Here is a 23,530-nt window from a genome sequence, read left to right on the forward strand (position 1 = left end):
TCGATTTCTCATCAAACAGCTGCTCATTTGTCGGAATGACCAATATCAGTGCACTATAGCATATAGCTGTCATACAAACTGAACAATGGGCATGAAGAGATTATATGCAAAACTTTTTTGTTTTACGAGATATCTTTATGAAATTAATTTTACTTTATGTTTCTTTCAAAGCACTCAGGTCCAAAACAAGCGTAATTTGATATATAACGGGTGGCGCAAAAGTCAGAAGATTATCAGAAGAATGTTATAAATTTTGCAATTGACCTCTAGTGTCAGTTCTGTGTTGACATTTGTGAATGAAGCATTTCCCGTTTTGACGATTTGCACTGGCCAGCAAGATCGCCTGATTTGACCGCTCCAGACTTCTTTTAGTGGGGCTTTCTGAAGTCGCGGGCTTATGTCAACAAGCCTCAGACTCTTGCAGCTCTTAAAGACAATATCCGTCAAGAATGTGACGACCTATCGCCGGAAGTTCAGGCCAAAGTGATGGAAAATGCCATATAAAGTGCTAAAATGACAATCAACTGTGGTGGCGGCCATTTACATGATATCATATTCCATAAGAACATTCCTTGACATTTATTTTTTGAATATTATCCCTTTCAAATGTTGGCTAGGGATACGTCCGAGATAGTCTATCCGTTGAGTCCAATTTTCGTTGACTCGTTCGAGCAATTCGACTGGTACCTGGCGAAGGCCAAGGCCTGAATAGAAGAGGGATCGGCGTGATAACGGTCATTCTTGAAGAAATAAAGACCGATGTTTCCACCTCCCCATAAACCACACCTCGACAAAGTTGCTTGTTTACATACCCATTGAGCCAGAAGTGGGTCTCATCGCTGAACATTCGAGTTTGGCTCGAAATCGTGAGATCTTCTTGGAACTTTTCAAGAGACCATAGAGTGAAGCGATGTCGCTTCGCACCAGCTGTATTTCGGGCGCTTTCAATTTAAGATCTCGACGTAAAGTGCGCCAAGTCGTTCCATACGTCAGTCCGAGTTACTGCATACGGCGCAGAATTGACTCTCCACGGTCTTCGTGTACACTCCCAGCTACCGCTGTTATATTTTCTTCACTGCGTGATGAGCGTGGTCTATTCGGTCGAATATTATCCAATAATAAATGCTAGGCTTGAAGATGGATGATAGAGTTGCGAATAGAACGTTCAGTAGGCCGATTATGTTGACCATAAGTTGAGCGAGGCGCGCGAAACACATTCTTTACGAAAACTAACATGAGAGCTTGACTCAACTCACATGAGATCTGTCAAAAAAGGCTATTGAAAAAAATACCTCTACTTGGAGCCCCCGTTATTAATACGTGAAATCGTTTGAAATTATTCAAAAACACACCCACTAGTAAGTAATGGAGTTATGAAGACATACCAGACAGTGGGGAATTTTTCAAGCAACAATAAAATGTTTAACCAATTTCTGTAATAAGGTTTTATGCTATTAAAGAGGTTATGGTGAAAACTGTGGGCAATCAGCAAACAAAAACAAAAAAATAATATAATAAATGAACACACAAAAAAAAACCAAAGGAAAAAACGCGTGCTCACTGCGGCATATGGGTGTGACGGAATTTCAAATACATACATTTAACTTTTTCATATTTAAACATATCTTCTTATTGATTTCTGTTCTGTTTAGATTTTCTTCCTCCACAAAAGTATATTTATTTACATATTTTAATCGTGCATTCAAAAATCGTTTACGACATGCGTGTCACCATTGGCACTGTCTCTAAGGTATTCACGCTAGACGTTGAAAGCACTAACGTACATAAGTATATACTTGTTTGTACATGATGGATACACGACTGTCTGCACAAAACCATAAACATTCTATCCATAGCTTCATTTAATATCGAAGTTATAAAACAATAAAAAATTTTAGTTGCACATACGACCCGTGGAACCTTGCACTCGACACTAACACACACATCCTCATATAAATACACATACCTCTACCGTTCAGTCATGGCACGCGAGCTCCTGCTATTGTAGCGTCAGACGCCACAACAAGTTGTAAAATAAAAGCAATAATTGTGCAGAAAATAGTGCACTTCCACATGTACTTGGCACAAAGAAAGCGAAAAAGAATTAAGCAGCTCAAATACAAGTGCAATAATACACGTAATAATAAAAATAAGGAAGCCCAGCTGTATGTAGAAGTGAGAAATAGCCTCGAAGGAACATAATGGGTACATACAGTATAGCACAAAATTACACTCGCTTCCGGCAGTAGTAAGGATATACCGAAGTATAACCAGCTCTATGAACAACAACTGTGGCACACACACGCCGACGATTATCGACAAGCAACGATAGTGGCGTCACAACAGAACAAGTCTCCGAGGTGAAATTCCGAGACAGCAATTTTATGAGCCACCTGTCGCCTGCAAAGACATGTTGTTGTAATAACAACAACTATATACATATGTATATAAAAATAAATACATACATACAAATTACTAATACTGTCGACTAGTTTAGTTACTACAAGAATAGTGATAACAGATATAATACGTACGAATATATGAACCCGCCAGTAGAACTCAAAGCTAGTCAGAATATTTATAGTATTAATTTAATTCCAAAGTTTATTTGAAAAAAAATGAAAAAACAGCAAATTTATACAAAACAAAAACAGAAAAGCTTATAGATTATTTGTTTAATTTTTTAAGGCTCACAAAGTATATTCAAAAGACTCTATATTTTGTAAATACATTTTTTATACTCTTACAACCAGTTGCTACAGAGTATTATAGTTTTGTTCAACTAACGGTTGCACGTATCACCTAAAACGAATCGAAATACATATAGGGTTATATGTATATATATAAATGATCAGGATGACGAGAAAAGTTGAAATCCGAATGACTCTCTGTCTGTCCGTGCGTCCGTGCAAGCTGGAACTTGAGTAAAAATTGAGATATCTTTATGAAACTTGGTATGTGGATTCCTTAGTACAAAAAAAAAAAAATCAAGTTCGTAAATGAGCGTAATCGGACCACTGCCACTCCCACAAATCGCCATTAACCAAAAACATATAAAGTGCATAACTAAGCACTAAATTATGATATAAGGCTGTAATTTGGTACAGGGGTTCACAGTATCAAGAGGCACATACCGACAGTGTGAAAATGCATGAAATCTGAGGATAACCCCATTCACTCCCCATGTAACGGTACAACATATTAAATACTACTAAAAGTAAGACATTAAATTTTACCATCGAGTTGGTAAGAGAAGCTTTATGGTGTGAAAATTGGACGATGGATTGGACTGTCCAATTCTTGGTGAAATCCTATATCTCGGGACCCGACCAACCGATTTAAAAAAAAAATTTAGTACGAGGCATTCTTCTTTCATTTTTATGTCACAATGTAATAATGGACGAAATCGAACAACAACCACGCTTACTTGCCATATAGCACAAGCTTAAAATCCACTTGATTCGTTCAGTTTCCAGTCCACATATCAAGAAGCAATTAATATAACGGGATACAAGTTTTTACCAAATGTTTAAATCCAATAAAAACTTTTCAAACCCCTAGGTACCGAAAATTTAGGCACCGGTACCTATAGTTGACTTTCGATCGAAAATGTCGGTCAATGTGTGATATATATAACTGAAATTAAGGAATAATCCTTCTTTTATAATGATATGTCTGTATGTCAAAAATGGGTTAAAATGAATCAATAATTCCCTTATACCCCATATACTTAATATAAAGATTTTCGAGGCGTGTGGCTTTGTACCGCATATATCGGCATATATGTGAGTTATCCCAATGAAAATAAGAGAACGTGTTTTATGCATAACAGTGTTTTTTTGTGCCTGAAATAGTTAAATTTGGACAAAAACTTGGCCTAGCCCCTATTAAAACTAATTCAGGATTTTCGAACATCCGGTTGACTTTATTCTATATGATTGGTTCTACACCTTATAGTATTTCCTTGGCTTTGATTCGGAGCAAGTTGCAAGAGTATAAAATGTTCGAATGCACCCGAACTTAGTCCTTCCTTACTTGTTAACTAGTTTATTTGATTGAATAGAGTAAACCTAAACAACCTGTAAGGAAACGAAAACTGTGTAAAAAAATGTTCGAAGTTTGAAGCAAAATATATTTCGTTAGACTTATGTATATTATTTAATATTTATGAAAAATAACTGAAATAGTCAAATACGCCGTTTTGATTATGCCGGTCGGACTTCTATGTTAATTGTACTTGTGGCGTGTTTCTGAATTTTATCAAATAAATGCCGAATCCTATAAAAACGGCTTTACGCTGTATAGTATTATAAATATACAAGGTCTGTCGCAAAAGAAGCTGAACTTTTTAAATACAACTGTTTCTGGTAGCGCCACCTATTGGTGGGTATATGAAATAAAAAGTTTGATCTCTTGTTGACATTTCGTAAAAATTTTAAGACAATTGGATAATTACAATCGATATTATCGATCAAAAAGTGACAGCAGCTTTTGGTCATCGGTCGTAAAATGCAAAGTTTAAAACACAATTTAATATTTGCTAAATTTTGTTTTAAACTTGGGAAAACGTTTACTGAAACATTTCAAATGATGAAAAAAGTTTATAGTGACCTATCTCGTAGTAATGTGCATGAGTGGTTTAAGCGATTCTAAGAAGGTCGTGAGGACCTCTGCGACGATCAGAAGTAAGTCGCCTTCAGAAGTCAAAAATAAAGACAATGCTGATTTGTTTTTACGATTCCGAAGGTGTGGTACACCGAAAGTTCGTCCCACCTGGCCAAACGATTAATGCTATGTTTTACCTTGGCGTTATGAAGCGTCTTTTGTCACGCATTCGTCGTGCTCGACCACAATACAGTGAGGCAGGGTCCTGGCGCCTGTTGGACGATAATGCGCCGTGTCATCGGTCGACGCTTGCCACTGATTTTGATTTTTTGACAAAAAACTCCATACTAACCATTAATCACTCACCCTACTCATCTGATCTGGCACCCTGTGATTTCTACCTATTTGTTTCAAGACATTTCAGCTATCCAAAAGGCAACGACCGATATTCTCAAAAGCATTCCGAAAAATGACCTTAAACACTCATTTGAAATGCTAATTGACCGGGCTAAACGCTGTATCGAAGCACAAGGAAACTACTTTGAATAAAAAAATATAACTTTTGAAAAATATATTTTTTTTTTGCTTTTTAACAGTCCGGTTTCTTTTGCGACCTTGTATAATAATTTGTTTTCTTTTATTTATAAATATCATCCAACAAATTCTAATTTTTTATGATTTGAATATTTTTTTTTTTATTAAGTTGATACTTTAAAAATTTGTATAGAAACACAAAATTAGGCCAAGTGTAAAGGTTCAACGCCATCTGAAGAACTGACAGCTGTGAATTTGAAAATATTTGTGTAATTTACTGCTACCTAATGACACAATGGAAATGTCAAAAGCTCCAAAACAAAAGAAAATATTTCTCTTATGCTTTTCAGCAGCCATAAATATTCTTTTGCAAAACTTTTTTCTCTTTTCAAAACTCAATAAGAAGAAGAGCAAACGAGTTACTTAACAGACATAGTTGCATAACAGAAGAACGAAAGAAATTCAATGAAGACTTCGAAAACTATATTGTATGAAGGTAATAAAACAATGACTGTAACCTGTAATGATTCAAAATAAAAAAAGGAGTTAAAAGGGAGGAATATTCACAGTTTTAGCAGTTTATAGGAAATTTATTGAAGAGAAGTTAGTGACTAAAGCAAAATCTGAAATTTGCGGTTATCGTAATTATATTTTTGCATAGAATATATCTAAACTTAATATAGACTTTTTTGCGAAAAACTATGTACGTGTATTTATAAACAAGAAAAAATTACAATTTCTGCTGTACCAAACCTTTAATACTTTTCACAAGTAAAGGAACATGATTTGGTCGGCGGTCAGTTTTTATGGCAGATTTATCGGCTGTTCCGACAAAGAAGTAGTAGAAAATTTCAGTTTGATATCTCAATAACTAAGGGACTAATTCGATTCTATACAAACGGATATGGCTAAATCGATAATCGGGATAGGCAATCATCGCCATAAACTTGTTTCATCAATTGAAACGTTTCGGTAAAAGTTTTACCAATTTTAAAACAAAATTTAATGTTGGCTCTTTGTTCGAAGCTCATTTTCGCACCGATAACACAAACATACTGACACTTAAAACGCAATAACTTCACTTCCAATCAATGAAATGTCATGAAATTCTCACTGGACAGTCGACAAAGATAGCAGATTCTAACGAACCAATCGACATATAGATGGCACCACCAGGGGGCGCTAGATTCAAAAACTCCTGTTTACTTTGGAAGGCACCTTGTATTTGGTTCTTTTCACGTCTAAGATACGACAAGTGACGCCTTAGTGTCTAAGATACAAAGTTCCCCAGTTACTTTTTCAACAGAAGCGACATCAATGAATGAGATTTCTGGTGTGCGGTCAGTACAGTTGGCCTTCTCACGCCCATAATTTCGTTAACTATCTGAACAAAAAATTTTCGACAGACATTTTTATCGACTTTAAAGTGAAATATATGTATGTACATATATTTACATTTACGTACACAATTTTCCCAAGCACTAAATAAATTACTCATACATACATAAAACTGTATTTATTAATTATTGTTGAAAACAATGAGGTGACTCTTAAGCACAACATAGTATCAAAGCCGAGCTTTCACACTGAAATTCCACATTTTCCATTATGATTTCGTTGTTGCTTCCTTTCCATCTTCATTCAACCTGAATGACAAATGCTTAATGTAGCATAATCAGTTTTGATCATTGGTTCGGGCGAACACAAGAAATATTTCCTTTTGTTTAAACATATTCATTAATTTCTTTTTCTTTTGCGTAAATTTTCAAGCGGAACATAGTTTTTGAAGACCAAAGGCTAACCGGCATACTTACATTTATTTGCCTAAAAGCACTTTGTTAAGCAGACTTCTCTCACATTAGTCAAGTACCGCATGCCACATTTCCGCCTCAAAATTTGACAAGAGCAAGAAAACGCCGAAATACACAACAAACATATGGCGCAGATTGTCTTGGGAAGATATACTTAGTCATGAAAAATATTTAAACATTTGTCTACTCAAATGACAGGTTCTTTAAAATAGCGGAAACGGTTAGACCATTTAACAAAATATTGGACATTAGGCGGTCACAATATTTGGCTGAAGTGCGTTTCTTGAAAAAAAAATAAAAAATATTTGCGGCTGATATTAAGTGGTTGTGAGGTAACTATATGATTGTAACAGTTGCGTAAAAGTTTTTGGCAATGATCATTTTGGAATCAGTTATATTGGTATTGAAGCTATAACTAAACCGTTTTAGTTTGAATGTCGCGTTTCGCAGTTTATATATTGTTGACCAAGTTGAATGAGACTTTATACTTTGAATTTTGTTTGTAAAATTATAAATTGGCCATACATACATATATGTATACTACATATGTATGTAAGTATTAGACGATGCCTTCAATTAAAAAACCTTTGTAAAGTGTCAAATCGAACGAACTGATATAAATCAAAATCTTGGTATACATAAGAACATATATAGAAAGCTGTAACAGGTGTTTATACCACTTGAAGGAGGCAAAAAGTTATATGGACTTCTAATTAATTACTTTGCCGTTGTCTTCATGTGCAAAAATTATATGTTTTTAATTCTTTTTGCTACGTTTTTCATTGCCCTTTCCATCAAGTCTATCGGTAAGTGAGGACTTTTCCTCAAATGATTGCCTTCAGCTTATTATTGGTCCTAGCAATGTTTGTGCTGATTCTGCTTTGAAAATAACATCACAAAATCAAGTCAAGCGAGAAATATAGATGCTCTATTAATTTCACGTCTTTTTGACATCAAACACCTATTTGCGAAGAAGTCGGATAGCCACTTTTCACAAGCCTCTTTGGAGTTCAACTTTACACCTACAAGGGCGTTCGCAATGGACAGGAATAGGTGGTAATCACTTGGCGCTATGTCCGGGCTATATGGTGGATGTAATAAAACTTCCCACCCGAGCTCCCGTAGTTTCTGACGAGTCATCAACGAACACTACACCCTTCCTGTGGGCCAATTCTGGACGCTTCTGGTCGATTGCCTGCTTCAAGCGGTCCAGTTGTTCGCAGTAGATGGTAGAATTAAGTGTCTGGCCATATGGGAGCAGCTCATAGTGGATGATTTCCTTCCAATCCCACCAAACACACAGAAAAACCTTCCTGGCCGTCAATCTCGGGTGGGCCACTGTTTGGGACGATTCACCGGCCTTCGACCATGACCGTTTTCGCTCGATATTGTCCATTTTTCGTTGCCAGTCATCATCCGCTTCAAAAATGGGTCGAGTTCGTTCTGTTTGAGCTGCATATCGCAGGCGTTGATTCGGTCCATAGAATTTTTTTGCGTCAAATCATGCGGCACCCAAACATCAACCTTTTTTGTGTATCCAGCCTTCTACAAATGGTTTAAAATGGTTTGGTGACTCTCATCTCCTGGGCGATGTCACGAGATGCCACAATGCCGGTCTAACTCGATGTTTCCCATAATTCGATCGGTATTTGTCGTCACAGGTCTTTCGCCGACTGGCTTATCCATGGTGTCGTTTTCACCCGCTCTGAATCGTCGAAACTATTCCTCCCCTGTTCGAAGTGATAGAGTACCATCCCCAAAACACCATTAATCTCACGGAACGTTTAAAGCCGAACTCCATCAAAAATGATTTACTTAATCCGTTACTAATATTCGTTATATAATTTGAGCTTTAAACGTTTCGAATATGGCGATTTGATTTATAATAGTTAAACCTTAACAAATTTTATGTCGAGGAATAGCGGACAAATGTATTTAGTATTCACTCTGGAAGTCTTTATATGTATATGATTAAGTGATCTCTGCGCGATCTTTCAGATTTTCTTTTTGGATGTTCACAATGAAAAGTAGCTGCATACCATTATTCGTATACCTATCTACCCCAAACAGTCAGGTTTTCTAAGTAACCGGAAAGCATTTTTTATCTGGTCAGTGCTATCAAATACTATTTTAATTCTGAACATTGCTCCTCAGAAATGTAAATAATTATATTTGATCTATAAGTAACTATTTGGGATACCAAAACTGGTTATGGTAGCAAGCACAAACAACAGTCGACTTTTACATTAGGATTGACAATGTAAAACATTAATTTTATACTTACTATATGTCGTCTATTACGTGGCTACATCGAGAAAAACGTGTTTAAGAACGGCGCACATAGCCTAGCTAGTCTTCAACGCACAAGTTCTCAAGGCTGTGTCTCCGAAGCTATTTCTCGGATCAACCTTAGGACAATTTTCTAAAGGTGTTTGAGACCTGTAAACCCATGCAACCGCTTATAGTAAAAATTACCAAGAAAAGTACAACAAACCACACTAATTGCTCCACGTCAGAAACAAAATAAACAAGAAGAAATAAATAAACAAGCCTCGCGGATTACCGCAGGGAAAATTTATTGCAAGACAAAATCCAACAAGAAATTACCGTAAAATGCACGTGCATTAAACTCAAACATTGTACTGGTCAGTTGAAAACTCGAGCGTAGAAAAATCAACTGACCAACAAAAATACAAACAAACAAAATACTAATTTATAACAATACCAAGCTGAGGAACGGTACATGCCAACAAAAAGACGCAGCAAAAACTTGCAACAAGGTACAATTGCGTGAATAATTTGGTTGCGCAGTAAAATGTTGCATTTTTTTTGCGAAATTTTCGAGACCCGCGATTTCTTTCAATTACTAATGCACCGTGAAATTTTTCGAATTGCTAAATTGCAGTTGTAAGGCGATATGTGCATTTATTAGCGACTCCGTAGTGACGCTTGGCTGCACAAAGCGCCAAATCATTTGTAAACAAAACAAGCAAATTCGACTAAGCTAGGAAGTGTATACATATATCCAAAATGTGTGTATGTGCGTGAATGCATTGCTATGCGGCACAAATTTTCGACCGTGCCAAATTGTGGCGCTACAAATTCGGGCCCACCTGAATGCTGCACTGAGAAATTGCTCCACTTTTTCAATCAACTTTGAACCGACCATAGTATCCTACTCCAAATGTGCATAATTTTCATTTATTTGCTTTGAATTGAAATGTGGCTGTGAGAAATATTGCTATTAGTCATCCGAATTTACGGTTAAGAAAAGATTTATTGCTGAAATTTGCGCTCATATGTATGCCTCTATTTGGAGAAAAAATACGCTTCCCATGCTTCCTAGATTCTGCATTGGATTTTTGGAATATTTCTTGAAAGTAGTCACCTAGTTTCAACTATTGACTTTTGCGACAGCGCCTATACCGATGGTGGCCTAGTGCTGGCCAAGCTTCCGCGAAACTCAGCTATCTAGAAGTAGAACACAAAAGGATACGGGAGCACCGGTACCCTCCCATTCTACTGATAGCGGTTCTAAGGTGTTTTTTCTTGATAGCTCATCAGCTTTACAGTTTCCTGCGATTCCGTTGTGACACCCTTTCCAGTCTTATCGCAAGGACGATCGTTACAAATTAATGCTCAGTTGTCTGAATGTATGGCCACTTCTCTAAAGGAGGCTGCACTCCGGAGCAGTAAATCTTCTGCTACCTTAATAGCTGCAAACTCGGCGCCCGCTATTTGCGAATAGCTCCTCTACAGCAGTAAAAGTCAATCTAGCCTGTTTTTGCTCTCTCTTCGATATTCGGCTTCCATGAAAACCCTAGATATTTCACTGTATCCCCTGGTCGCAGACGGATGTCTACCATTTGCGGCAGCGGTGCCACTGGGATATTGTATCTTCTGGTAAGTTAAACCATCTCGGTTTTATTTGGGTTGATGGCGAGACCGTTTACGACTACCGGTGATTACTCGGCGACAATGATTGAATCGCTACGAAATTATTTTTGCATATTCTGTATACAGTTCTCTATACAATAGTCATACTTTTTTATTTTTTCTAGTCTACAACTATGCTAAGGACGGCGTCATAAAAGTTATACAAATCAAATTTTTATCCAATTTTTCAAATTGTCTTATTTGTAATTCTAGAAGTTACTTGTAGTTAAAAGATACTTTCAATTTTGACATCGACCATTTAACAAAAAAACAACTCAAATCAATTTCAGATATATGTATATAGTTCAAGCATATAGACATTCATTGTACTGTTTTGCTGGCGTGACCTTGGTAAAACCGAATGCTCCTTTCCAATGATAAATTTCATCAATAAATGTACATATCTCATTATCAATTTTTCGGATGGGTTAATGGACTGAAGAATTGTTTTTCTATCGATTTTTTAAAAATATTACATATTAAAAATTTTCAATATCTGTTTGTTCAGAATTGCGAAATATTTAAAGAATACTCTTGCCAAGTAAATTGACTAATCAGAAATTGAAATTGCTTTAACTTTGGAAATAATTTTAGGTTTGAAAAATCGTTTTGAGAGTTAATTTTGAATATCTGTCTCATCAAAATATACAAAAACGTTAAACTTTTTCAAATTTCTAGACATGATTTCCCTAATAAAATAGTTTACTACAGACTACTACTACAAATAAAACACTCAAATTTGGTCAAAATGTTTGTTTTTTTGTTTGTTATGCACATAATTTTATGCTTTTGTGTCGGCCTCCGCTTGCGTATCTCAACTTGCTTTCGCCAATTCTCGATAACCCGGGGCAGCACTTCGGTATAGTGCACTGAATGTCAACTTCGAGGTCTTCGAGCCTCTTCGTTGCTGGTTGATTAGCGTAAAAATTTGATTTAACGGACACAAATTTTTTTTTTTAACCTACAGCCGTTAAAACGGATCTTGGTAGCAGTTTGACTGAACCATTTCTCGAAATTAAAGAGTCGCCAAACGATTGCACGCAATCTGTCCCTTTTTAGACTTACATATAATATGAAGCGGCGCACCGTCTTGTTCGAAACAGAGATGGTCCGCTATTGATGTTAACAGCAATTCGAAAGAAATAAGGTCCAATGATGCCAACATACCACAATTCGCACCAAAAGGCCAATTTTCGGGTATGCAAAAGTCTTTCCCGAACCACACGGGGATTTGGCTCACGCCAATAGCAACATTCCTGTTTGCTGACGAAACCGTTAAGGCAGAAACGAGCTTCATCTGAAAAGATGATTTATCGGATTTCCAGATATTCCGGAGGACCCGAATTCGCGTAATGAGCTTCGACATTTTTCCAAAGGTTACGCCAAAGTGAAACGTGGCATGATGAAATGGCAAACCTTACTAAACACATTGACAAACTTTGACACAAATCCATAAACAAACATGGCCGCCACGAGCTGCCAAAATCATGTCATCCAGTTTTACCTTATTCAAGTTAGTTCTTGTTAATTTATTAATTTCAGGCTATGGGGTTTAGTTAATTAATTTAATTAATATAATAATAATTTTTTGTTTGAAATAAAAAAATAACATTAAATTATTTTAATTATTTTTAATATTTTCAAAAACTCACATTTACAAAATGTATTATTCACTAAACAAAACTCAATAAGTTTCTATTCCCTTACCGAAAATTTTCCAAAATTGCCTTTAAATATTTTTTAATAATACGCAAATTCAATTAGTGTGGCTAACAACATAGATGGCATAAGTGCATAGTTTATTAATTAAAAAAGTATGCACCACTTGTGCTTAACCAATTAAAAACTAATTCCTTTGACACAATATGCAAAACAAACAACAAAACAACGCTTTGCAATAACAGCCAAAACGTCAAACGAAAGCATAAAAATATTCGCAATTAATTGACAGACAACCGCAGAACACAAAAGAACTAAAAACAGAAACAAAAACATAGAAACTGCAATGGCGCAGATAACAGACCTTAAAATCGAAAACGAAAATGAAAACGAAAATGAAAACGAAACAAAAACGTTGAAATAACCACAAACGCTTTGCAATAACATCGCAACGCCTACAGCGGAATTGACACATCAAACTGTCAAAGTGAATACAAACAAAATTGTTTTGTGCATTTTTTCGCACAATTTCAAAACGCCGAGAATTCAATATTTCAACTTCAATGGAAACGCTATTTGAAAGCGGTGGAGCACAAAATACCAAGCTTTTATGCTAGATAAAAAGTGGGTGGTAGCATTACGGTATCACGAAATTAAGCAGAAACTTCATCGGCACTTTTGCAGAATGAGTAAATGGAGAAGCAGGCAAACCAATAGCTTTCTCTTGAAAGAAAGAGAAGAGCCAACGCAGGAGATGAGTCAGGGAAGGAGCAGAGTCGTCGTTTACATCATCTGAGCACGCTTTGATTGCACTGGCTATGTAAATATCTTGCATATATTATTAGATATAATAAGCAAAATATTGGTTTAATTATTCGTCGTACTCGTTTTCCCTGCAGGGTACTCGATTTGATTACAAATTGTATATACAACACACCAGCTGCTCCTTCCGCTATATAACTCTGGCAAAACCTCCAACACTACCCTAAAAAGTAAATGCATCATATGCATGCCAACAATAACAAAGAAACAAATATTGACACCAACGAAAATATTTACGCCAAAAAACAAAATACATACCACATGGGCTGGCAAACCCATGGACATCCAGGCACACATGTGAGCTGCGTCGTCTGACTGGCTGCGCGCCCTGACTGTGTCGAATTTGCAGGCGTTGTGATAACAAAACAAAAATATTGCATTTACGCGCCGTTGCATGCATGCGGCAGTGCCGCGCCACGCAGACACGCGTCATGAGCCCGCTAAAATATCCGCCAACATGCATTGACAGCTGTCAAAAGTACGCAACAAAGCGCAGCACAAGATCAAAAAGAATAAAGTGCAATGTGTAAATTTGCAGGAAGTGTAGTCGAAGGTTTTTGTGTTCACTTTTTTATTGTGTATATATTTTATTGTTTTTATAGATAGAGTAATCAAACTCTTTTTGCTGTTGAATTTTTTAAGGAACACTTTTTCAAAGCGCGAAAATTTCTTATTCATTTTCACATATTGCATTTAATTTCATTTTATTTCGCCTTTGTCACTGCATGAAAATTCACTTTGCTGAGTCTTTTTTTTTTGTTTGCATTTTACTAAAAGTTTCGTAAACGTTGGTTGGTTGATTTTGAGCTTTTTGTCGTAAGTTTGTTTTCAATGTGCTGCAAAACCGCAAAACAAGGATAACAACAACACACACAGCATCTCTAGTCATTCACAAAGCTGAAAATTTTATTACTTTGCAGCTAACAGACTAAAGTTAATTTATTTTCCAACAATTGCATACGAAAATGGATTTTTTTAAAACCAAAAGTGCTTATAAACTGTTATGATTTTGTTATTAGAACCGTCTGACATAACAGTCATAACTTTGAGGTTGTAGATAATTTCGTCTATTTAGGAACCAGCATTAACACCACCAACAATGTCAGCCTGGAAATCCAACGCAGGATTGCTCTTGCCAACTGGAGCTACTTTGGACTGAGTAGGCAATTAAAAGTAAAGTCCTCTCTCGACGAACAAAAGCTAAACTCTATAAGTCGCTCATAATTCCCGTCCTGCTATATGGTGCAGGGCTTGGGCGATGACAGCAACCGATGAGTCGACGTTACGAGTTTTCGAGAGAAAAATTCTGCGACAGATTTATGGTCCTTTGCGCAATGGCCACGGCGAATATCGCATTCGATGGAACGATGAGCTGTACGAGATATACGACGACATTGACATAGTTCAGCGAATTAAAAGGCAGCAGCTACGCTGGCTAGGTCATGTTGTCCGGATGGATGAAAACACTCCAGCTCTGAAAGTATTCGACGCAGTACCCGCCGGGGGAAGCAGAGGAAGAGGAAGACCTCCACTCCGTTGGAAGGACCAAGTGGAGAAGGACCTGGCTTCGCTTGGAATATCCAATTGGCGCCACGTAGCGAAAAGAAGAAACGACTGGCGCGCTGTTGTTAACTCGGCTATAATCGCGTAAGCGGTGTCTACGCCAATTAAGAAGAAGAAGACATAAAAGTGGTGCATTGCGCACAATGTAAGCTAAGCAGGTCTTCCCTAATCCATAAGCTAATTGATGGTGTTCAGTAAATTTCAAAAACCTGGTTGTCATGTTATAGTATATGCATGTGGTAAAGCGAAAATTTTCTAAAGGGTGATTCATTTCGAAGTTTCCTAATCTTTTTCAAATGTTGGCCGCGGCTACGTTTCAGATAATCCATCCATTGTGTCCAGTTTTCGATGAATCGTTCGAGCATTTCGACTGGTAACTGGCGAACAACACGCGTGATATTTTTCCCTATGGTCTGAATCGAATCGGGATTGTCCGCATAGCCTTTAGACCTTACATATATCCACAGAAAAAATTCTAAAAGTGTGATATTACACGATCTTGGTGGTCAACCGAACGGGCCAAAACGTAAAATTATCTGCTTGTCAAAGTGTTCTCTCAATAAAATCATTGATTGATGCGATGTTTGAGAAATGGCGCCGTCTTGTTTTAACCAAACCTCGTTGAAATCACAAGCTTCAATTTCAGGCACCAAATAGTTGGTTATCATGTAGCGATAATGATCGCCATTGACGGTTACGTTTTCTCTGGCATCAGTTTTGAAGAAATATGGACCGATGATTCCACCGGCCCACCATCGGCACCATACCGTTGTTTTTCTGGATGAAATGAGAGCTTTTGACTCTCTTCATGTAGCTCTTCATACCAAATTCGACAATTTCGCTTGTTTACATAACCACGAGCCGGAAATGGGACTTATGAACAAAACTTGACTCGAAAATGTCGGATCTCTTTGGAACTTTTCAAAAATCCTTAGAGCGAAGTGAGGTCAGATTCGTTTGAATGCCTGGTCTTAGCAGATCCGCTGCAAACTGCATAGCCGATGAGCTTACTTTGAAATGGGATGAGTAGGAGCCTCGTTGCTATCTTGCGTTCTAGCACTGGACCAATGGAACTCGCGAGCGCTTAGAAGGTGTTGGTTGACGACTTACCTCTGCACAATTGCGAAATACTACTTGCCCTAAACAAAATTCATCTAGTCATAATCATAGGAGCTGCTTTTGTAAATCTATAAATCCAGTCGGACCCAAAATGTAGCAATGGCATGGAAGAAGGTGAGGTGGAAACTTATAGGCACTTTCTCCTCCATCTTCTAGCGTTTGCAAAACTGAGGTTAAAACATCTCGGCAGTCACATCTTCGGCGAACCAGGAGACAACACATCTGTAATCAGCTCAAAGCGCTCCGTTAATTAATGATTGCTTTGTGATCAATTTATTAGGCTGTAAGCTATCAAAGTGAGATCCCTGTAAGGATCGATTCTTATCCTAACCTATCTTACATTAAGACTTTTAGATTCGAGTAAATTCGAATAAAATTAAAGCGCACACCACAAAAAGCAGAACAAGAGATTGTGCGTTCCAAAGTAAACAGGTCTTAAAAAAAAACAGAACAAATGGTTTTTTAGGCGAAATCAATTTATTTTATCCAAAATAGTCTTCTTCTGCTTCAACATAGCTTTTTGCGCGGTCCAAAAGCATGTCCAACGAGTGTTTTAGCTCGTTGGCCGGTATGGCCGCTGGTGTGCCGGTGCAAGCCTTTTAAATGACCTCTACGTCTGCATAACGTTTTCCTTTCATGGGCTAATGCATTTTTCCGAAAAGGAAGAAGTCGCACGGTGCCATATCAGGCGATTACGGGGAGTGGTTAATGGTTAAAATATGATTTTTGGTCAAATAATCGGTCACAATGATGTCCTTCGAATTTTGGATGCTGAGCAATTTTGGTCGTCAATCAATTTGTGCGGAACAAACCGTGCACACACCTTTCGTAAGCCAAAATGTTCGATCAAAATGCGATAAATCGATGTTTTGGAGATGATCAATTCCATTTCCATGAATTTCAATGATGATTTCGGCTGATTTTTGATGAATTCACGCACAGTTTCGATGGAATTTCCGGTGATCACGGATTTTGATTGGCCCATATGTGATCGTTATTTATGTCCTCACTTTGAAAACGTTGAAACCACTCGTGCACTCTGCTGCGGGATAGGCAATCATCGCCATAAACTTGTTTCATCAATTGAAACGTTTCCAATTTACCAATTTAAACAAAATTTAATGTTGGCTCTTTGTTTGAAGCCCATTTTCGCACCGACAACACAAACATATTGGCACTTAAAACGCAAAAACTTCACTTCCAACCGATAGCAGATTCTAACGCACCCGTCGTCATATAGATGGCGCCATCAGAGGGCGCTAGATTCAAAAATTCCTGTTTACTTTGGAACACATCTTGTATAGTATGTCCAACTACTTTCCCATAAACATCATTCACCATAAATAAACAGCAATTTCTCTGATTTATTTGCGCAATTATTAATTTTAGAATATTTGGCCATAACTAATGCGTGCCAATTTCGGCTGTCTACCATCAATTGCACAGTTATAAGGTAAGGTAGGTAGCTGAAAGTAGCGCACCCTAATTGCTGTTGCAACTTTCAACTTCACCTTTCGGAACGACGCAGGCAGAACCACTTACAATTTAATTAACTTTCAATTTGTTATGCCGCATGCCACACAGTTGCTTGCATACTTCAACAGGCAGGAATAGCGCTAATACCGCCAAAATAGAACAACAAAATATATATATCCGTAAAGGCAAGAGTATTGTAAGAAATGCCAGTTAACGGAAAATAAAATTGTAAAAATTGATTGATTACTGCGGTGTTGCCAGCTCTGTCGCGCCGAGAAACTCGGCAGCAAGTAAAATCTGTCGTCGTTCGCAAGTTCAATTAATTTTCCGTTTTTGTCTTTTCCCATTACATTTTCTTATAATTTACCTCACTCACGTTTTTCTCTCATTTCTCTGTCTTTGCAGGCCCATCAGTCGCACGCCGCTCACACAGGTCTCCTACCTGCAAAAGATACCAACACTGCCGCGCCACTTCTCGCCCAGCGCAGCAGCAGCAGCGACGGGCGGAAGTAGCAGTTTAGGCCTTGGCGCGCCAGGTGCAACATCAGCACTGCTCGCCGGCAGCGTTTTGCCCAGCAGCTCGTCAGCTAGCGCTTTATATAGTCCCAATGCCACAGGTTTGCCGACCTCACCGCTGCCCCTACAGCGTCAATTTCATCACGCGCCACCACCGCAACACGGACAACAACAACAACAACAGCTACAACATCAACCGCCTTTGCCGCCACTACATCATCATCAATTGCATCCGCAACAATATTTGCCACCGCATCACCAGCTGCCACCGCCAGCGCCGCCGCATGCCGCTGCCTCAACGGTCGGTATGTTGGCGCATCATGCACCACAACAGTATTCACCGGCGCATTCAGCGCATTCTTCATCGTCCAAGTACTCCAGCTCATCGCTGAAGCACCAACAGCAGCAACAACAACAACAGCATCATGGTATGCCGCAACCACAGCAACATGCGCCACACCAGCTGTCGCCGGCGATTTCATCACCTTCACCGCCCTCGCTGCTGCACCACCCATCGTCGGCGCATGCGCCCTTCGCGCTGGTCGGTCACCAGCAGCTCGACATGCAGCGGCATTCGCACTCGGACGATGACAGCGGTTGCGCGCTGGAGGAGTACACTTGGGTGCCGCCCGGTCTGAGACCCGATCAGGTAAGCAATAAAACGAGAGAAAATGCACAATTATGAAGCGTCTAGCCTTAAGTTAGCAAACGAGTTGCGCGCGATTGCCGGGTAAGCGGCAGAGTTCGATATCGCGGCAGATAGGCGTGAAATTATGCCACAATTGTTTTGATTAACTTAGGAGGGCTGCAGTACGCAGACGCGGCACTTGTATGGGAGATTTGCAATCAAAACGAATTAGCAGTGTGTAGAAGAATGCAATTATACGCGTTGATATTAATTTACTACCTCAAAAAGTACTCTTTGAAGGGCAATAAAGTAGTAGCCGCATATATTTATGTATATACTGAGAGCATGTGTAGAAGCCATACCTCCATATATGTATATTTTATATACACCATGCACTGCGCATGCGTATCAAGTGCCAGTGCGCACGCGCCACTCAACACGTACCGTCAAGAATACACAAAGCACTCTCCAGCACCATGCAACCAACATCCAATGCCCAAAGCGACAGACATCCTCGATAAATCGCTATACATAGCATTCATTTCAAGGCAATTGTAACAAGACGCCATAACCGTGACCAACAGCTGCATTGCCTTGTGGGCTTGCCTTACCAAGCTTACCGCGGTCCCAAGAGTTTTCGATATCTAAAAGATATGTGGTTCACTTGCTGGTAGCGCTGCAGTGCCTGTGCCGAAGCAATTCTTCAAAATATGCTTGCGTACGTTGTGAGCGCTTTGATGTTTGTCATTTTGTTGTGTAGCAACTGTAGTCGGCTTCTTACGCATTGCGTCACGCTACAAGCGTGTAAACCTAAGAGCAGACGACACTCTGTCTGTCTAGCTGTGTCACATTTAATCTGCTGAAATCCATATCATGTCGATTGCGCGACACTTAGAGAAACATTTTCGAAAGGAGACTTATTTTACCTTTAAGAAAAGCGAAATTTGTATTGAACTTAAAGAAAGCGCTTCTTTTGCGTGATGCGTGGAAGGTCGGAGGAGTGGTTCCTCTACTAAAACCTGCCAATCAAGGGAAGCCTTATCGCCTATTAACTCTCCTTTCTCAATTAGTGAAGATGCCTTGTTACTCCTGACACTCACTCACACCCTGAGTCTAGCAAACCATCAACATAGTTTCCAGAAACTGCTTAACACCAACAAACCATTTACAATAATAAAAGTCCATATAGTTTGTGGTCTAAATCAAAAACCAACTTGTGAGAAGACGATCCTAGTAGCATTAGGCTCGTAAAAACCTTTTGACACAGAATATCATATGACTTCTAGAGGACAGCGAACACTCTCCGCTCTTTCCAGGGCTAAAGAGGTGGACAATGTGCTATCGGAGCGGTAGGTAATAATCCGTTTGCGGAAACCATCTTTGCAATCATCTGCTTGAAGTGAAGCCGCCTGGAGCGGAACCACCACCCATAACAGACGGAGAGCGCGAGTTGCCCCGAAAACCTACAGAGACCCTTTCGCAACTTCGTTCTAGATACTGTAGGAGATTAAACCTCTAAATATTCAGAATACCAAATATATTTCCAATGAGTCCCCGCAAGCCCAGCGTACACCTTCATAACACCCCTCTACCGATGGTCTGACCCCATCGAAACTGCACGTTTTCTGGGTCTATCGTTAGATTCTGACGATGACAACCAACTTAAATCTTACCACCCATGCGGGTACTAGGTAAGAGCTATGGCAACAACAGAAGCTTTCTCTACTTTTTTAAGTAGCCTTATATTGATTCGAATTCGATCAGTGGTAGATTTAAGAAGTCTAAAGTCGCACTCACGACGTTGATAGTGTCTGTAGTCAGGCCGTCTTTTGGATATTCAATTCTTTCGCAAAGGTCTTTCGGTCTTTGGTCAAAATCTAGAATGATGGCCAGCATAAAAGGCCAACAAAGGCTTAATCCTCGAATTATTATTTTATTTTAAGGTTTTTAACCGTCCGGCGGAAAACCTTTTCCAAAAACTATAACCTGTGTTTTTTGAGTCTATTCGTGAAATCTAAAGATCGTCCTTCGCTTACTCGAAATAACTGAATTCGATAAACTGATCCACAAATATTAAGTATAATATTTATTCCTAGACACCTTAATCTATTCAAAAATCGCCCTTCACTTCAAATATCTCATTAAAAATAATATTAACCATATGAGCTACTATAGTACATAGAAAAAATCGTCCTCCCAAAAGCGGAAAGATCCATTGTCACGTAGTTCCCTTATTATCTTTCTTTGTCTTTCCAGCTTTTGCTAGAACGATGTTGAAATATCGTAGTAGTTAAGCTTAGGCCGAACCGAGAGATTTTAAAAAACATTCAAAGCGCTTAATCCATACATGAGGTTCCTTTGATCCACACCTAGGATTACTGGGCAACACAAACGACGAGTGATCCAGTTATTAAATTGGAATACTTTCGTAAACTTTACCGGTATAGTGTAAGTCAGTGTAAGGCATTACTTATTTTATTATACTGAATTGTTTTAACATTCTATCCGTTATTATTCTAAAGCAAATCTCCAAATTGTACGATCAAGATATATATCAAGAACATATTTTTATAAGGATTGAATACAGTGTCGATTAAATAAAGAGTAAATAATAATAATAAATTTCACAAAAGAAACGAAAGCAGTGAGAAAGTTTTTAGGCAAAAGGCAAGACTTAAAGATTCTTAAGCGTGTCTGACCCTGACTAAAAAGGCTATATGGCGTATCAGTATAACAATATCGACTCTCTGACAAACACGGATCTACACAATCAGAACAAACCCAATTTATTTTTGGTTAGGAAGTTTAGACTTATGCAAATGTCTTCAACATAGTAGATTTCTCACATATTAGTTTCTACTTCACAAATGAATATCAATAAACTCAAAGCACTGAGTTATTCGGGAATCTCGACCACAATAGTAAGTGTCTTATAGAATATTGCAACAAAGTGGCCTTTCTTCCCTTGGCTGTGTCATATGCGAAGAGAACAAGCCCGCTTTGGCGAGTCAACCAAGTAACCATTCAATAAACTATGAAATAAAAACCCCTCATTTTCCAATGAATCTTGCTAATCCTTAACCTTATACCGGTATTTTTCTGCAAGTGCATCCCCACTATCGCTTAAGCACAACCATGAGTGTATACTACTTATGCGCCAAAGTGGTTTATGTGGTTGCTGTGGTTGAGGTCATAAATATGTCAAGTGCAGTTTTGATAAATAAGAGTTATTGCCAGCAGAAAAAAGTGAAAGAAGTAAATTACACCAACAAAAAGTTCATTAAAAAGCAACAACGCCATAACGAAAGGCGCGCAATAAAACTTGCTACAATTTGTTGCATTGATTGAAGTGGCTATAAAAATAGAAATTAAAACTTACGTTACTCCACTGCTATAAAATCAAGTGTCGCCCTTATGGATGTAGATATGTTTTTGTCGCTGTTTTTGATTACAGCAGTCCAGGCAGAGACTTTCCAAAATTTGGAATTTGCCGCTTGCACCGACTGTGCGACACGCAGCTGCCGCCAATTGACTTTTTAATACCAGTTTAATGCGTTAAAAAGTGTCCGGACGACGCGCCTGACCGCTGCGCCACACGCCGCATGGCATCCGCGCGACTTTATCAATTATGTCGGCCATTCATTTACTTTCAAAGTTGTGGATTCCGAAAAACAAAAGCACCAAAGTGTAGCGGGAAAATGAGACACCGACGAAGAGGGGATACAAAAAACAATAAACCTCTTCCTGCTGCCACACTATCAGCGCCTTCAGCAGGCTGCGGCAATGTTGCGCGTTATCCATACGTGACAGACGTTGCTGACTACCGCTGTGTGCAACCCATAAATTATTACCGTAAAATATCCGTATCCGTTGGCGCACCGCTGCCACTGTTCTTAAATATAAATCTTTCGCAATCTTACATTTCTACATAAAACTTGCTGGTATTTATTTCATATGTAGTTTTATGTAAAGGGTGGTCCTTATAGCATGCAGTTTTTCTACTTTTTTGACTGATGGTATAACCAACTGGACAAGTTGGACCAAACTAAACAAGCCTTTACTCACCAAATATCCTTACAACGTAGTAGATGACTCCTTCTTCCTGTGATATTTACCGAGTCGGAGTATCCTTTTTTGCGCTGACCAAGGCCGTACAGATTCAGAGAACTTGTTAGTTCTCTTATAAATCGGAATGTTTTTATATCAGCACTTTTTACATTTATCCATGAAAAAAGGACCATGAGAACTCAATACATCCTAAGAGAGTTATAGTTTTGAAGAGACTTATATTAGAGGCATGATTACCACTTTTTCACCTTAGACGAAAAATCTTTAATTTCAGCAGCGGAATGAAGAATGATGTGAATATTAAAAGTTCAGAGTCCATTCGAGATTGAAGACTTTTAACGAATATCGAGTTAGATCTTGACAGAAAACAACATTTCATGGGAAATTGTCTCAACAATATACTACCGTAAAGTTAGACGAAAGAGATAGGTTATGTTGGAATGTCAGAATGAATTACAGAGCTGATAATAAAATCTTATACCAGCAGAAAAGATATCGTTTTACCCAAAATGTCCACTATTTGGACCACCCTTTACATAGGGCGACATATGCGCTTTTCCCAACTCATATCCTTAAATATACATTGTATTTCTATAGTTTTTATTTTTTTCCAATAATCGTCTTTTTCTTTTTTTTTGTTTCTTACAAGCATTGCACTTTTATTTTCACTTGCTTTGTTCAACTGACTTCACTTCATTTTGTTTTTGCGGTGGCTAACAATCCAGTCATGGTCAGCGACGTAGTCGTTGCAATAACCCGCGAGCAGCATGTGCTGGCGTTAAATAAATAAATA

At 38.4% G+C, this 23,530-nt stretch overlaps 1 protein-coding gene across 1 annotated transcript in view; it reads left to right on the forward strand.

The window, feature by feature from the left end:
- Positions 1-23,530, forward strand: part of LOC126754495 (protein prickle) — an 89,081-nt gene that overhangs the window by 41,451 nt on the left and 24,100 nt on the right. Inside the window, exon 2 of the mRNA XM_050466512.1 lies at positions 17,931-18,690. Coding sequence (XP_050322469.1) covers positions 17,931-18,690 — 760 coding nt within the window. The remainder of the gene's footprint in view (positions 1-17,930; positions 18,691-23,530) is intronic.

The sequence above is a fragment of the Bactrocera neohumeralis genome, chromosome 4, assembly GCF_024586455.1.
Source record: "Bactrocera neohumeralis isolate Rockhampton chromosome 4, APGP_CSIRO_Bneo_wtdbg2-racon-allhic-juicebox.fasta_v2, whole genome shotgun sequence".
Classification (NCBI taxonomy): domain Eukaryota; kingdom Metazoa; phylum Arthropoda; class Insecta; order Diptera; family Tephritidae; genus Bactrocera; species Bactrocera neohumeralis.